This window comes from Tachypleus tridentatus, chromosome 3 (genome assembly GCF_004210375.1).
Source record: "Tachypleus tridentatus isolate NWPU-2018 chromosome 3, ASM421037v1, whole genome shotgun sequence".
NCBI classification, from domain to species: Eukaryota; Metazoa; Arthropoda; class Merostomata; order Xiphosura; family Limulidae; genus Tachypleus; species Tachypleus tridentatus.
Window position 1 is genome coordinate 96572513 of NC_134827.1, and position 16110 is coordinate 96588622.

General features: G+C 32.9%; 1 protein-coding gene across 2 annotated transcripts in view; it reads left to right on the plus strand.

The window, feature by feature from the left end:
* Window positions 1-16110, plus strand: part of LOC143247529 (NF-X1-type zinc finger protein NFXL1) — a 78872-nt gene that overhangs the window by 17990 nt on the left and 44772 nt on the right. For both annotated transcript variants that reach the window (XM_076495799.1, XM_076495798.1), the window contains exons 5-11: window positions 3152-3288; window positions 4635-4813; window positions 5059-5220; window positions 6325-6425; window positions 11145-11259; window positions 12060-12175; window positions 12507-12638. In XM_076495799.1, the coding sequence (XP_076351914.1) occupies window positions 3152-3288; window positions 4635-4813; window positions 5059-5220; window positions 6325-6425; window positions 11145-11259; window positions 12060-12175; window positions 12507-12638 (942 nt within the window). The remainder of the gene's footprint in view (window positions 1-3151; window positions 3289-4634; window positions 4814-5058; window positions 5221-6324; window positions 6426-11144; window positions 11260-12059; window positions 12176-12506; window positions 12639-16110) is intronic.

Genomic DNA, 16110 nt, shown 5'->3' on the forward strand with positions numbered 1-16110 from the left:
AAGTGGAGTTGTTTAGTTTCTTTTATTTGTCTGAACATTTTTATACACGTCCTACTACATATTTTAGTCATTAAAGCCTTGATGATGCACTTTCTATATTAAATTTTCAGACATTACTTATGGGATGATTTGATAGATGAACATTTCTTGTTCTCAGACATTTTAATTTTTTTTCAAACTTACATAAAAGGGTGTGTGTGTGTGTTAATGTATAGAGTGAAGACAACTGGTCATGTTTGCACATAATCTTATCTGTAGAGCATAATTATACCTGATGACACCACATCCAGAAATACCAAGAGATATGAATAAAAATGTGATGTTGAGAAAACCTACTTGTATATAAAAATAGATTTGTAAAAACTGCTCATTTGGGTTGAGAACACTTTTTATGTAGAGGAGTGAACAACGTTTCAACCTTCTTCGGTCATCGTCAGGCTCACAAAATGAACCTCTGTGAACTTGACGATGACCGAACAAGGTCGAAACGTTTGCTCCTCTACCTAAAAAAATTTTTCAACCCAAAAGAGCCGTTTTTACATATATATGAATAAAAATGTGTTATTGGAACTAAACCTGAAAATATGAGCATTGTTAAATAACAGTAAGAAAAACATTTAAAAAAGGACCACAAACATTCTTGTGCAAAATATTAGTTTTTGTCCCTCATTACACTATCATTATTATTTTTTTTTAATATATTTTCCAGTTTTACTATTGTAAGTATATTTCTTAATTTTGCATTATTATTATTATTATTATGTTAGCTTTGTATGCTTTTTAAATATGGCTAATAATATCTGGTAATCTAGGGAAGGTATACATCTCTACTTAATATTTTATTCTTATCCTATGTGCTTCATGTAAGGGAAAAGGATGCTACGTTGTGGGAAAAAACAACTAAAATTTCAAAACCTAATTTATGTTGTCAATTACTGAAGTAAGACCACTTTATGTTCTGGTTTTCAGATGTTTTCTTCATGAATTTTTAAATAAAAATACAATAACTATCTTAATTAATAATTCCTATAAAATCACCATGTCTGAAATTAGTTTTAATGTAGAAGTAACTAAAATAATGAAGAATTTGTTGGGAAATTAGCACCTTTTTCAGTAACCAGTAAAACTGCATATTATAGTAGGAGCAAGTTGGTACACAATCTGTGGAATATAGGCTCATGACCACCTCTTTTTCTTTACCTTATTGAACTTTCCAACTTACTTTGTGAATATGTCACAAAACTGTTTTTAAAGTAGTTGTTAATTAACTTTGTTATCTAGAAGATCTTGGATGATCTCCAAAACTTCCTAGACAGATGTGGTTTATTAACAACACCTTTCAGGTATACTGTTCTCCATTTAAGCTTTCTCTCAAGAAAGAACTTGGAAAACTAATTGGTTCTTGTCTGACCCCATTCATTGTTCAACATAATTTTTGTTTCCATAATATCTTTAGGTTAAAAACTGTATGTTAAAGATGGAATTAAAAAACTGCAGTACTCATTGGTCATTTGTAGCTGTATCTAAGTGCTACTTTTTTGAAGCATGCTGTTCTTCATTAGTAAAACAAAATGTCAGTTATAATGATGGTTTAGTAAATTTCCATATACTAAGTAAATACATGCACACGTACATTTTGTAACAGTCCAGTTTCATCTTCCAGTTGTAGGAAGTAGAATCCAATAATAAAGTAAAGTTTTTCTCATCAAGTATTTAAAAATATTCTCTCAATAAATTGGAAAAAGTCTTGATGACTAGAAACCTACTTGAAATAAAGATGTATCTCAGTATGGCTGGTACAGGTATTAACACTTTTATTGACAAGCAGAGAACGATTTTTCGACCTTCCTGGGTCATCTTCAGGTTAACAAGTGAAGTGACCTTTGCTGGACATGTCTTAGGGATGAGAGTATAAACGGGCATGGGAGTGTAGGGCGTTGCAATTGGATGTTACATTATAAATTAGTATAGATATAAAGTTGTTCCTTTATATTGGTTTAATTTTGGTTTTAGTTGCTGTATAAGTAGTGCTTCTTTGATTTTGCATTTGTTTATATTTGTTTCCCTACTTAGTATCTGGGTGCTTTCTATGGTTATGTTGTATTTATTTGACTTGCAGTGTTCATAAAAGTGTGGTGTTTTTTGTGTTCTTTCAATGTAGTTTCCATTTTTCTGCTTGTTTCTCCAACATAGAAGTTGTGGCAGTTGTTGCATTGTATTTTATAAATTATGTTGGTGTTGTGTTTGTTAATGTAGTTTTTACATAGTATGGACTTTAGTTTTGTATCTGGTTTTTGAATAAATTTGGTGTTTACTGGAATGTTGTGTTTTGTTATAAATTTTTTCAAATGTTGGTTATTTTTTTGCTGATATTGAGAACATATGGTATGCAGCAGTATAAGGTCTTGTAGTTTGTTGTATCTTGGGATTTATTGTTGTTTGTTTGTTTGTTGATCTAGGTGTGTGCATATAATATTTTCCACAGTGTTTTGAGGAAATGTGTTTATGTTAATGAAATGTTTTATTTTGATTTCATCATTAATTTTCATCAGGTAAACATAGTTTTGTGGCTGTGTTTATTTGGTTTCTTAATATGTTGAGTTTTTATTTCATGTGCTGAGTCCCAGGTAATGTATAATTCAGTATGGTGGTTTTTCTGTGGATTTCTGTTTTGAATTGTGTATCAGTTCTAATGATTTTGAGGTTAAGAAATGCTATTTGGTTATTTTTTTCCTGTTCACAGAAGAACTTAATGTTGGGGTGTATCAAGTTAACATGATTGAAATGAAACATGTAAATAACTATTTCTCAAGTTATAGGACTTTTGTACACAATTTTCTTTAACAAACATTTAAAAAATAATACTATTTTGTTATCTCTTGTCTGGCCCAAAAATATTACTGCATTTATAAATTTTTTTGAACTTTGTGAAAATAATAAGTGAACTAGATATTTATCACTGAATTTACTGAAAAACATTATTTAGTAGTATTTATAAACATATAACAAAGGTATGTTTAATTTTATAGGATCCAAAATTGGTTGCTGTAGAGACAAAAATAGCTTCAAGGTTTAAGTGCATGTATATATGTATCAAGCATTGACACACACACACACAACTGTATTTTAATATTTGATTTTCTTTTGATAGGTTTGGTCGTGCATTGGATGTTACTGCATTCTTCATTTAACATGTATTCAGAAATGGTCAAAGGACAGTCTTTACCATCAAACTCACTCTAATGATGAAAATATTGAGATAAATAGCACAACAGTAAAATGGTGTTGGTAAGGAAATTATGTTAATACGTTCTGTTCTCACTTGTTTTTGTCCTGTGAGAGCTATTGCTGTGTTTTTTCCTACTGAGCTGAATTAATTATTGATGTATTACTTGTTGAAGCCATAGAATGTTAGTTTTTTGCACTCACTTTTGAGCCACAGCATAGTGACTTAAAGAATGGCTGTGAGTTTGTTTTCAAGTACAAACTTTTAGCTTGTATAACAACCATCTCTTGATGAATTTGAGATCTAATTACAGTTTTGGACTTAAAAAATATCAAAGCTTTTCAATTGATGTGTTTAATTATGCCCAAGTTCAAATAGATTAATTTACTTTAATCCTACCTGAACTAATTTCAATTTTATGGTAGGCTGGTAGAGATTCTGATAAGTAATGAAATAAAATTTGGTATGTGCTAACCACATATTTGGTATTTCTGGTGCATAAAAATATAGCTGGAGGGAGGGGAGTCTCATAGTTTACTCTGATCTTTTTAAAAGAATTTCAAATGGTTCTTGCTTTTTCATAGGAATTTGAATGTCCTGAAATGTGTACATGTTTTTGTGATAACCAATTTCTAAGATAATGTAAAATTTGAACATTATTTTATTGAATGTGTTGATATTTTACTAAATTGTAAAAAAATATAATTTATTATTGTTTCACAGAGAATACAGTTTTTTTTTTAAAAATGATTTTTCAATGGCACTTTCATAGTGCTCTAAAACAGTCAATAAGATAACATCACTTTTAACATGTCACTTTGGTCATCCTTTGTTATTGTGGTATAGTTGATATGGCTAATTATTAAGTATTCAAAATATTCACTGTGATCAACTTGGAAAAGATTAGTAGTATAGTTATTCAGCATAGTGTTCCGAATAAAACTGCTTTATGGGGTAACTTACTTTCAGAAACTCAATTTAAAAATTCAGTGTCATTTGTAACTTGTTTTCCTCATTTGAAATGTTCTTCCAGAGAATTAATTACACTTTATAGAAGGTAATAGACTGAGCAGGAATGTACATAGTTTAATATATATGGTAAATTATCATTAACACAAATGTGTAACATAAAGTGAAGAAATAACTTGACTTGGATAACTTATTGGATAAATTTTACCATATCTTTTGTCGTGAACATCTCAACATATGTGATGATGATTGAATATGGTAGGACTGAATATGTGTTGTTATTAACCACACAATTAACTAATGCACTTTTAATTCATTTGTGTATTGTAGGTTATTTCATAGTTGTCTAAGAATTGATGTAAACATGTTTTAATTAGACTGGAATTCTGTTGTATGCAGAAGCTGTACATTTTACTGACCTAAAAGTTTCATTTTTTAGCCCAAAATGCCGAAAAGAATACACCCAGATGGAAATACCACAGAAATACTTATGTTTCTGTGGGAAGACTGCCAATCCATCGTTCGATCCCTGGCTGATACCACATTCATGTGGACGAACCTGTGAACGCAAACTTCAACCTCTTTGTGGCCATGTGTGTCTCTTACTCTGTCATTCTGGTAACTAAATCATTTGTTGTATTTAATGTTATTATTTTTGCAATTCTGGTAAGTAGTTTTAATTTTCAAAATCTTATTGTAAAGATAAATAATAAAAAATCTGTGATATTTGTACTCCCTTTTATTATAAGAATAAATGTAACCTGTTCAGTATTTTTTTCCATCTTTCAGGATAATTTTATTAACAGAATATGCTATTTTGGAAGTAAATGAATTCTAATTGATTAAATTTCTTTCGTATTAAGGTCCTTGTCCACCATGTCCAAAAACTGTGAAGACAAATTGTTACTGTGGACGTAAGACCCCAGAGATAAGAAGGTGTAGTGCCCGAGAATGGTCTTGTGGGCAACGATGTGGTCATCTTTTGCCATGTGGTCAACATAACTGTGATGAACCTTGCCATGGAGGTATCACTGATACTTAAGTAAATTTTTATAAAGTAATATCAGCTTATATAAGAAAATATTTCATTAGAAGTCTGGTTCATCTACTACTTTCTCTAAATTTTGAACTGTATGTTTTTATTCTTTGAAAAAATAGTTCAGAATAGTTGTGCTGATTTTGTTTTTATGCTGAAATAGTTTAAATTTGTATTTTTGAAATGAGAAAATTGAAATTATCAGATATAAAAAGGTAAAACAGAGTTAAAAATTAAATATTGAGAAGGCGTAATGCAAGACAGTGTTTAGAAGTATAACTTATATTATGTTTAGTGTGTACTCTTATACGTTATTGTACTATGATACTTTTAACATAGGATTTTTTCCCAACTTTTATTAGAGTATTAGAGCCAATGTTTCAAAGAACTTTAACTTAAGGTTTTAAGTTGTTCATGTGAAAACTTCTATAAAGCTTTATCAGAATGCTTCTGGCAGTTGCACAAAAGGAAAAAGACAAAAACAAGAAAGAAAGAAATCATGTTTAACTTTTTTTCCACTGACCTATTTCAGGATAATTACAAATGCAAAAACAAAATTAGTGTTCATGCTTATGCATTTTGTTTTTTGTAATTTAACTCCTGATAATGTGGTCAATCATGGCAAAATAATTGTACATTTTTATTTCTTAAAAGCTGGTAAAACAATAATCTATGCAAAAATCTGAATAGTGAGTGCTTAATAAAAATTTTATGTAATGAAATTGATAAAGAAATTTTCAGATTAAACAAAAATATCTTGCAATCCATTTTTGACACTTGACAATTATTAAAATCCATATTTGTCTGTGTTTCTCATTTTGCTATTCGTTAAATGCTGTGTCTTTAGTTTTAATTCAAATTATATTTATCTGAAAGTTTTAGGATATTTGAATGAGTGAATTGTTTAAGAAAATTCAGTTTTCTGCCATTTTATGATGCTAAGCCTAATTTGTAAATTTTGGTTTTGAAAATTATGTACTAAAAACCTAATAAGTTTTGTGTATGTTGATCTTGACATTCCTGTGTATCTCAGTTGAGCTGCAAGAAAATTTTTACTTCTAAGGTCATTAATTTCATTTTTCATGTTATGCAGGACCCTGTCCTCCATGTCCTCGTCAAAGTTTCCAGAGCTGCATGTGCGGTCGGAAGAAGACTAACCGACCATGTGCTAGTCCTAAATGGCAATGTGGTGCTGTAAGTTATAATAAGCAATTAGTTTAGAGGCATAATCATGCATATCCATTTTAAATTTACTTTGTTTAGAATAACACTTAACTCAAAACTTATTCACATTTGTATGAAATTTTGTTTAGGTCACTTGTTGTTTAGTTATGCAAAATGCAAAGTTTTAAGCTTAATCTTACAACAAAGTTGTGTTTTTGTAAACTATGCAGTAATGAACTCTTTTTTTTTTATTATTATTATTATGTAAAAATTAAATAGCCGTTATAACATGCAGTCTTGAAGAACTATGAAATACAGTTAAAGACTTATACAGGATGTAATATTCTTATACTGAGCACATACAATTTCATCAAATAACTTGCTAGTATCTGGTCTTAGTATGCATCAAACTAATTTCAGTATAGTGCGAACCTCCACTCGTAAGATTAACTGTTCTTGTCTAGTGCAGCCCTCTCTAAGTAAAACTTTTCTCTACTCATGCCACAAGCTTTCTGCTCCCACCCCTGTTAGGATCAAATGATCGTGCCTCACTTTTCCAGCAATAGGAAAATGACACATGCGACTCCCTCTGTATGCCTCAACCAAACTATCAGTTCTTGTTTGGCAGTGTTTGTACTCAGACATGTTCCATTGTTTCATGTTTCACATTTAGCTTTAGTACACTCACTAAGTAGTTTTCATTCAAATTACTTCAGAGTTTTTTCAGACTGTTTCTTTAATTTAATCCCAGTTTATTACAGTCACATAATTATTTATTTTGATTTTTGGTTGACTCTTTTTGATTATGAATTCTAAAGTTTACATTTACTACTAGTGCTGTGCCACAGACCACATGTGCAGGTGACTCAGTGGGAGATTTATCAATGTTTATTGACAGGGAGATTAAACATCACTTAGGTCAACCTTAATCATAGGATCTTGCTCCACTTTCTCTCAAACATGCTGAGTTTGTTTAGGTTGATGAGGACTTGGATCATCTACTTCTACCTCCTGAATTTGCTCTGCCTTTTCATGTTCCTTCTTAGAATTCAGCTAGACCTACTATGGTCTTTTTTGATTTTGTTTCTCAGGTATGTAATGTTTTATCCCTTGTCCCTATTTCTCATGAACTGCATCCTTCCTTATTACATGACCTAAGTTCACATTCTTATTTAGTTTTCTCTCTTGCCCAGATATTTTGGTATGTGCTGACCAATTTTCCTCACAGTTAAGTAATAGAATTAGTATATCTTGCCTCCAAGAGGCTTTGGTTCAGTTTGAGCTTGCATATTATTGTGCAGACGGTAATTTTCTGAACCAGCAGTTATTAGGTTTCATTTTGCCTGTTTGGGATGTGGTCCCTGAATCTCCTGTAATTCTGAACCATGCCCAATTTTCCCACTTTCATCTTATTATTGTGCAGACAGTAATTTTCTGAACCAGCAGTTATTAGGTTTCATTTTGCCTGTTTGGGATGTGGTCCCTGAATCTCCTGTAATTCTGAACCATGCCCAATTTTCCCACCTTCATCTTACCTTCACAACTCTTTTTATGGTATCTCTTTACCATCCATTTCATCTCTGAGACCCTCCACAGAAATTCTGAGAAGTTTTCTGATGACATCATCTTCTTTCATTCTTTCATGTTGTCTTCAACTCTGGCTTTACATAGTGTTTTTTTTTGTTGTTGGGACCTTTGAGGTTGGGTTTCAACCTTAACTTGCATCCATTTGCAAACATCTTATTTTCAAGATTTATGTATAGCCCCATTTTGGTGGCGTTACCTATTAGGCGTGATTCTTGAATCCTTGGAGTCTCAAATTGCATCAGTTCAACAACAGTACACCTTCCAATCTTGTTGCCTGTTTGTCTCATTTGGAGCTCATTATGGCACCTGTTCCAGTTTCCCATCCCCTTCACATACCTTACCTGTCCCTCCTTCTTAGGGTTCCTTATCTCATTGGTTTCTTCAACATTGCATATAATATCACCAATAGTATCGGTGACTTACCTGGTAGGAGCTTGAGTTGCCAATTTTTTTCATCAGTGGCATCCTTTAATCAAGGATCGTAGGGTTCTTCAGGTTTTATCTAGAAGGATTTGTGATCCTGTTCCTTTCCCTATCTCCCATGTCTCCTATACCTGTTTCCTTCCTTCTTCCTCAGCCTCAGGATATAATATCCATCCAATATTTATTGAAGGTAGTTCAGGAGTTACTCTATCAGCAGGCCATTGAATCTGTTGTGTATACTTCATTAGGTTTCTGTTCTAGACTCTTTGTTGTTCTCAAGAAAACTGGGGAATGGAGATTTGTCCCACCTCACTTGATTTGTTCAAATGCTTTGTTTTACCATGTAATCATTTTTCACCCTACAGTGGGTATTTTCTCTGGGCTTATGGATGACCAAGATGGACGTCATCAATGCTTATCTACACATATCTGTCTGCACGTAGTCTCCTCCACATTTTCAGTTTGTACAGCATGTGGTGGTTTACCAATTTTACACCCTACCTTTTGGGATTGCTTCCAGCTATTATGTTTTCTTTTTGGTGTTCAGAGCTTTTGCTAACCATCCTCATACATTAGGGTTATGAATTTACTATTATATGGATGACTGACTTCTTCTGACTCATTTTGAACTGCATTCTGTCAACTATACTTTTCATTACTTTCTTGTGGCTTCAGTGGTGGATTGGCTAATCAAATTGAACAAGTCCTTCCTCCATCCACCCCAATATCTTGTCCATTTAGGTGTCTTTTTTGACACTCGTCTCAGTTAGACCCAACCTTTTTCTCTATGACTTCATTCCATGGAAATGCCAGTTTGCCACACTTTTTAAGTTTTCTGCACTTTCTGCTCAAGAGGTTCTATTACTTTTAGGGATGGGGTTTTCAATGAAGTCACTGGTTCCCCTTCATTTTGCACATGTTCAATCCCTTTGGTGAGCTCTTCATGATCAGTGGAACCTTGCTTGGGAACTCTTGGCAGCTCCCATTGCTCTTTCTTATACCCTGCTTTGATGGCTTAACAAGGCCTATATGTCAGTGGGTTCAATGTTTTACCTTCTTGTCCAGATCTACTTTGTTTGCAGATGCATCTCTTCAGGGCTGGGATGCATGGGTCAATCATTAAGAGGTTTTGGGTCATTGATCTGGGGACAAGAAGTCCTTCTCTATTAACATTTTCAAGCTTCTTGTGGTCTGTCAAGCTTTGAATCACTTTCTTTCTCTTGCCACTATCTGATGATGATTCATTCCAACAATTCTAAGGAGGTAGTACACAAGTCACCTGAGTGGGTTTCATTCCTCTGGGTATAGATGACATCTTCCAATATACATTATACAATCACAGAAAAGTGATATGTCAAATTTCAATTCATTCTTCAATTGGGAGACCTCATCCTAAATCCCTGTGAATGCTGGTGTACCCCACAACTAGATGTTGGATTTAGAGTAGAATCATTCAACGAGAGTCCTCACCTTTGTTTGCAGTTGGATATTTTCTTCCCTCGATCATACTTCACCTGGGTTGTGGGTCACAATGGAGTTAAGGGGGATTGTTTTGGTTCTGTCCTTTTCGCTATTTTTCATTGTATAGTACAAAGGATGTTGTTGCTTTTTGGATGGTTCCAGTCAATTTCACTGTTTACCAAGTTGATTTTTTATTACATAAACATCCTATCAATACTGGATAGATCTATGTTATCATGTGTCCTTCCAGTCTCTTGGACTTGAGGTGAGGATGGTCTGATTCTCGTCCCACACACTCGTGGATGTTGTTCCCCAGTGACATGGTTTTTGGATGTAGTTGACTTACCACATAAGGTCACCTGGGTTCTAGCCACTCTACACCTAAAGACACATCCATTAACTTATCCACTTTTATGCTACGTGGGATTAACTTCCATGTACATTTTTTGGCTGGGATCACTATTCTGCCACAGTTCTCTCGCACTTGGATGTGTTCCTGTCTTTTCTCATCCTTATCTTCTACACATTTCATGGAGGGGTGAAGAATATACTTGGTTCAGAAGTGGTGCAATTCTCCTTCATAAGATCTTTGGATTTGACTCTTTGATTTACAGAGGTATCCTTTGGATGCTTTCAGGGGTTACTTCTATCATTCTCTTGAATCAGTCCCATCTTCTGTTTAATTTGGAATTTTAGCTAATCTTGTGAGTACTGTACCGAAAGTTATAATTTTCCTATACTAAAGACGTACTTCCAGTAGGTGTGTATCTCCCTTCCACTCCATGTCTTCTGCCCAACTTTGAAGCGATAGTTCAGTTGAGGCATTTAGAGGGAATTACAAGCACTACATGTCTTGCTTCTATTGGTGGAGAAGTGAAGAAGCATGATGGATTTGCTTGAAAATGATTCCAGTAGGATGGAGCATAAGGCTTGTGGCATATGTAAAGAAATATCTTCACATATAGAGGGTGGCACTGGACAAGAATATATTGTCTTGTGAGCAGAGTAAATTATAATTGTGTAGAACACGTTGCTTTTGAATTATTTAAAAGTTAAAAGTTAGTAGCACATACATCCACTAGAAAGAATTCTATATTTTTTCTGTATAGACACTTAATGTTTATATCTTCAGCATATCTGTATGGGTATTATTCTGCCTTATATCTTTCAAGTGATACTACACATTTCCTTTGATTTGCTTATAGGATTTACAAAAACGGTGATGTAAGAATTAATCTTATTTTTAGCCTTGCTGAATTTAGTTTATTTTTGGAAAAGGTTTGTGGGAAAAAGCTTTCCTGTGGTAACCATTTTTGTGAAAAAGTTTGTCACGAAGGAGTGTGTGGACGATGTCCTCGTGCAGGACCCAGGTCATGTCCGTACGGAAAAACAAGTGAGTTATAAAAGATCTGTTTCTGTCTGATTAACAAACTAAGAAATGTGAATTCATACTTCCATGAAAACATTTTCAATTCAGTAATAGAAAAAAAAAAACCCAGTGAAGTAAATGATAGGGTATTATAATCCAGTGTGACTGTTTATTGGTCTTTCTGTGTAATGAATTTCCCAACTATTTACTTCTTATTTGTGATTTAATATTTTGACTAGGTCTTTCTTTTGTACCATATAATTAGAACTTTTAAACAACTAGTATTAACCAAATGTCCAATATCCCCTGTGTTGGAGGAGTGTTGACTATAATTCCAAACTGTGTGTGTGTGTGTATGTATATAAAATGTGTTAAGCTTCTAGTAAATGCACAACTCTCTTGTATACAAAAATTCAGTTGTGTTTGTTTGATTGTTTTTTGAATTTCTCTTTTCAAACACGTGACTCTTGGATTACGAGTTGAGCACTTTATCTACCTGGTCATGCTGGGCCATTACTTAAGTAATTTTAACTTTAGATGTAAGTTGGAGAAGTGATACGAGTGATGTCAGTACAAGTTTAAACCTCATGTTTGTGAGAATTTGCTAGATAAACACAATTATTTTCTTTTCATAATTGTGATCACATCATTCCATTTCATTTGAGCAGTTATTTAGGTATAAATAATTTAAGAATTATTTCTGTGACAGAAATAAAAGCTAAGATACTGGAATGGTCATACTGATATCACTTTACATTATCTTGTAAGAAGAATTCCTTGTAAGTTATTTTAAATCTGAAAGCAGTAATTCCTTCTGTCTTCAGTGAAAGAACTCCCATGTACAGAAGATGTGCCAGTATGTGGTGATTCTTGTGAGAAACTCTTGGAATGTGGCATCCATAGATGTACTGAACGCTGCCATCCTGGACCCTGTGGAACTGTGAGTTACTGTTGTTATTTGAAACCTAATCAAAGTAATTAAGTTATAATGAGTTTATCAATTACACTTCATATAAAACTGAAAAATAGAAATTTATTTGTTAGACAAAGCTTAACTTTAGATTATACAACATCATTGTATATGCTTTAATAATATGTAAATTTAAAAATACAAACAACAGAGTGTTTTCATAGTCTTATGCATGTTGCCATTTATTTTGAGTGGAAAAATTTCATCTTTAAGAATATTGGTTAATGAAGTAAGTTAATTTTTGTCACATGACTTGTATATGTGCTTAATGAAGAATTCTAGTTTTCATTTCAATATTAAGTGTCGACAAATGAGGGTGAAACGTTGCCGCTGTGGACAGCGAGAAAAGTCTGTGCCGTGCTCCAAAGAATATACATGTGAAACAAAATGTAAACAACTGAGAGATTGTAGACGACATACGTGTAGTAGAAAGGTGAAGTAACAGTTTCAGTAACCTATATTTTCAAAGATAACTTTGGTTATAAAACTTGCTTAAATCTGTTCAGTGATAGCATTCTAAAAGTAAATCTTTAAATTTTCAGAAAGCATATACATAAGAAAGTACACAAAGCTATTTGTTAGAAAACTGTGAGATAATGGTTTAAGTTTGGTTGTTTTGCATGTTACATTTTTTTGAAGATATTTATATGCATTAAGGTGGGAAAGTGATGGTGAAATTGGACCACAGGTGTGAATTTCTTTTTATTTTCATCAGAGTGTGAAGCATAAGCAGTGATTTATTGTAATCATAATTTAATTATTGTAGGCTAACATAATTTCAATCATGTAACAGGACATTTATCACAGGAAAATGTTATTGTCTGTGTATTGCCCTGTACATGTCCTGACATCACAAGCTTTTATTAGCTGTAAACACTGAGTGTAGAACTACAGTTTGCATTAAAAAAAAATTGCTTTGCTAACCTGGATCTACCATTACATTCGGAGACTTACATGATACCTAATATCCAAAAAGAAAAACAAACAGTAACTACCACAATGTTACATTTGAAGACTGGTGTGATACATAATATCCTGCTACCCCTGTTGGGGCAGCAGTAAGTCTTTGAATTTGCAATGTTAAAATTGGGGGTTTGATTCCCCTCAGTGGTCACAGCAGATAGCCCAATGTGGATTTACTATAAGAAAACAAACAAACAAAACAACAACAAAAAAAAAACAGAAAATGCTACAATTCAGTTGTGTTATTTTTATTGTAACTATTTAGACTGTAGTTTTGTGTATTAATACATAATTTTGATTTTAAATCAATACCATTAAAGAAAAGACTATTTAACCATTAAGTGGGACATACTTGTTTCATTAGATTTGAATACATTCTTGATTATGAAATTAGTAAAAAAGCCAGAATGGTCATTTTAATGTGTCGTGTTTAACATGTGGCCCATATTTGTGTATTTTCTTCATTATTAACTTTATGTTAATGGCTAAATCAAATTGCATGTGTCACAACTTTTTACAGAGCTACATTCAAAACTTAATAAAAAGCTGTATTATCAATGTGTGCCAATAACCTTGACATCAAAACATGCTTTATAATTCAACTTGTTGTAATGCTCATTTTAATTTCTTAATTTTAAAAGGACCTACTTAAATAAATTCTCAGTTGTGACTTCTATGCGTCGAATGATGCAGTTGTGCTCCAAGTTGTCAGGCTTAGATCTCTCTCTATCCTTGTATGATTTTCTGCATATTTCTAACTAATTAAGCGTACATGCTATAGGTACTGACAAACAAGAACATAAGTAAGTTTAGAACCTCCAGCTATTCGCTTTACTGTAATATTGAGAAATGTCAAACCTACATGACCCACTTCTTCCATATCATTCTGTCTTTCAAAAAATGTTAATTATCTTGGATACTGCTATTGGATTATATTAGATATTAAAAAAACTAGTGTAGGTAATGTTAACTAATTAAGATGTGAAAAGACTAGTAGCATAGGCTATTAGAATAAATAACTATAATAGTCCATTACAAGTCGTAGTCATTCTCGAAAGAAAACAAAAATGTATTTGACTTGTTTTGCATTTTTAAGTTCTTTTGTTTTACCCTGTATTGTTGATTTCACTACTGTTAGTGCTAAGAGAATAATAGCAAAGATAAGTAGATATACTTGAACAACTAAAACTAGATATTTGATTACAAGACTCAAGAGCAGTGGTTCTCAAATTTTGAGGCTCACGTACCACTTTTCATGTAATTTTTAAAATTACAAACCGAAGCCTAATTAAAAAAAGACTAATACCAAATTTCATGTTTTTAACATATTAATGTGAAGGATATGATTGTTTTTTCTAGCATGACTGAACAACATGAGGTACAATTTTTGTCAGTTTTAAGGGAAGACAATACTGGTGAGCCTATGTTGGTAGAGAGTGAGTCTGTAACTGAAGAACAACGTATGTTTGTGTATGTGGAAAGCCCAGATAGGGCTTATTACATATTTTATGATTTTTAACATTAATTGCATCATGTACCTTAGTTTGAAAATCCCTGCTCTAGAGGTTATGCAAATTAAATGTGAAAACATAAGAATCACCTTGCACGCTGCATGACCAAGTAAAAAGTTGGGAAGTTCACAGATGAATCATTAGTATAAATATGACCTCAAACTTGCATCCTGTGGATTGTGGGATAAAATTCTGTCCCTGAACATGCTGAGCCTCTTTATCCTTGGGGGTGTTATTATATGACAATTTAACCCACTCTTTATTGGAAAAGAGTAGCTCAAGAGTTGATGTGTGTTTTTGAATAACTACCTTTTCATTTGTCTATTGCTTGAAACATTCAGGACAACTGACACAGATAGTTCTAGAGCAGCTTTATATGATGTTTGTTTCTTTTGGAATTTTGTGCAAAGCTGCACAAGGGCTATCTGAACAAGCTGTCCCTAATTTAGCAGTGTAAGACTAGAGGGAAGCCAGCTAGTCATCACCACCCACCGTCAACTCTTGGGCTACTCTTTTACCAACGAATAGTAAGATTGACTGTAACTTTATAATGCACCCATGGCTGAAAGGGCGAACATGTTTGGTGTGATGAGGATTCGAACCCGCGATCTTCAGATTACAAGTCGAACACCTTGACCCACTTGGCCATGTCGGGCCTATATGATGTTCAGTACAGTATATAAAATATTGTAATTTAAAAGTCTTCTACATTTACAGAAAGTTTGCTAAATGTCATAAGGATATTCACACACACACGCACACACACACAAAGTTCAGTGAAAAACAACAATAAAAATATCAAGTAGCCCTCTATCACGTTGATTTCCAGTGAACAATAAAAATAAGCAACTAGATCTCTGTCACGTTGATCTTCAGTGAAAAACAACAATAAAAATAAACAACTAGCTCTCTATAACGTTGATCTTCAGTGAAAAACAACAATAAAAATATCAAGTAGCTCTCTATCACTTTAATCTCCAGTGAAAAACAACAATAAAAATAAACAACTAGCTCTCCGTAACGTTGACCTTCAGTGAAAAACAACAATAAAAATATCAAGTAGCTCTCTATCACTTTAATCTCCAGTGAAAAACAACAATAAAAATAAACAACTAGCTCTCCGTAACGTTGGTCTTCAGTGAAAAACAACAATAAAAATAAACAACTAGCTCTCTATTACGTTGATCTTCAGTAAAAAAGAGCAATAAAAATAAATAATTAGCTCTCTATCACGTTGATCTTCAGTGAAAAATAACAATAAAAATAAACAATTAGCTCTCTATCACGTTGATCTCCAGTGAACAATAAAAATAAACAATTAGCTCTCTATCACGTTGATCTCCAGTGAACAATAAAAATGAACAACTAGCTCTTTATCACATTGATCTTCAGTGAAAAACAACAATAAAAATAAACAACTAGCTCTCTATC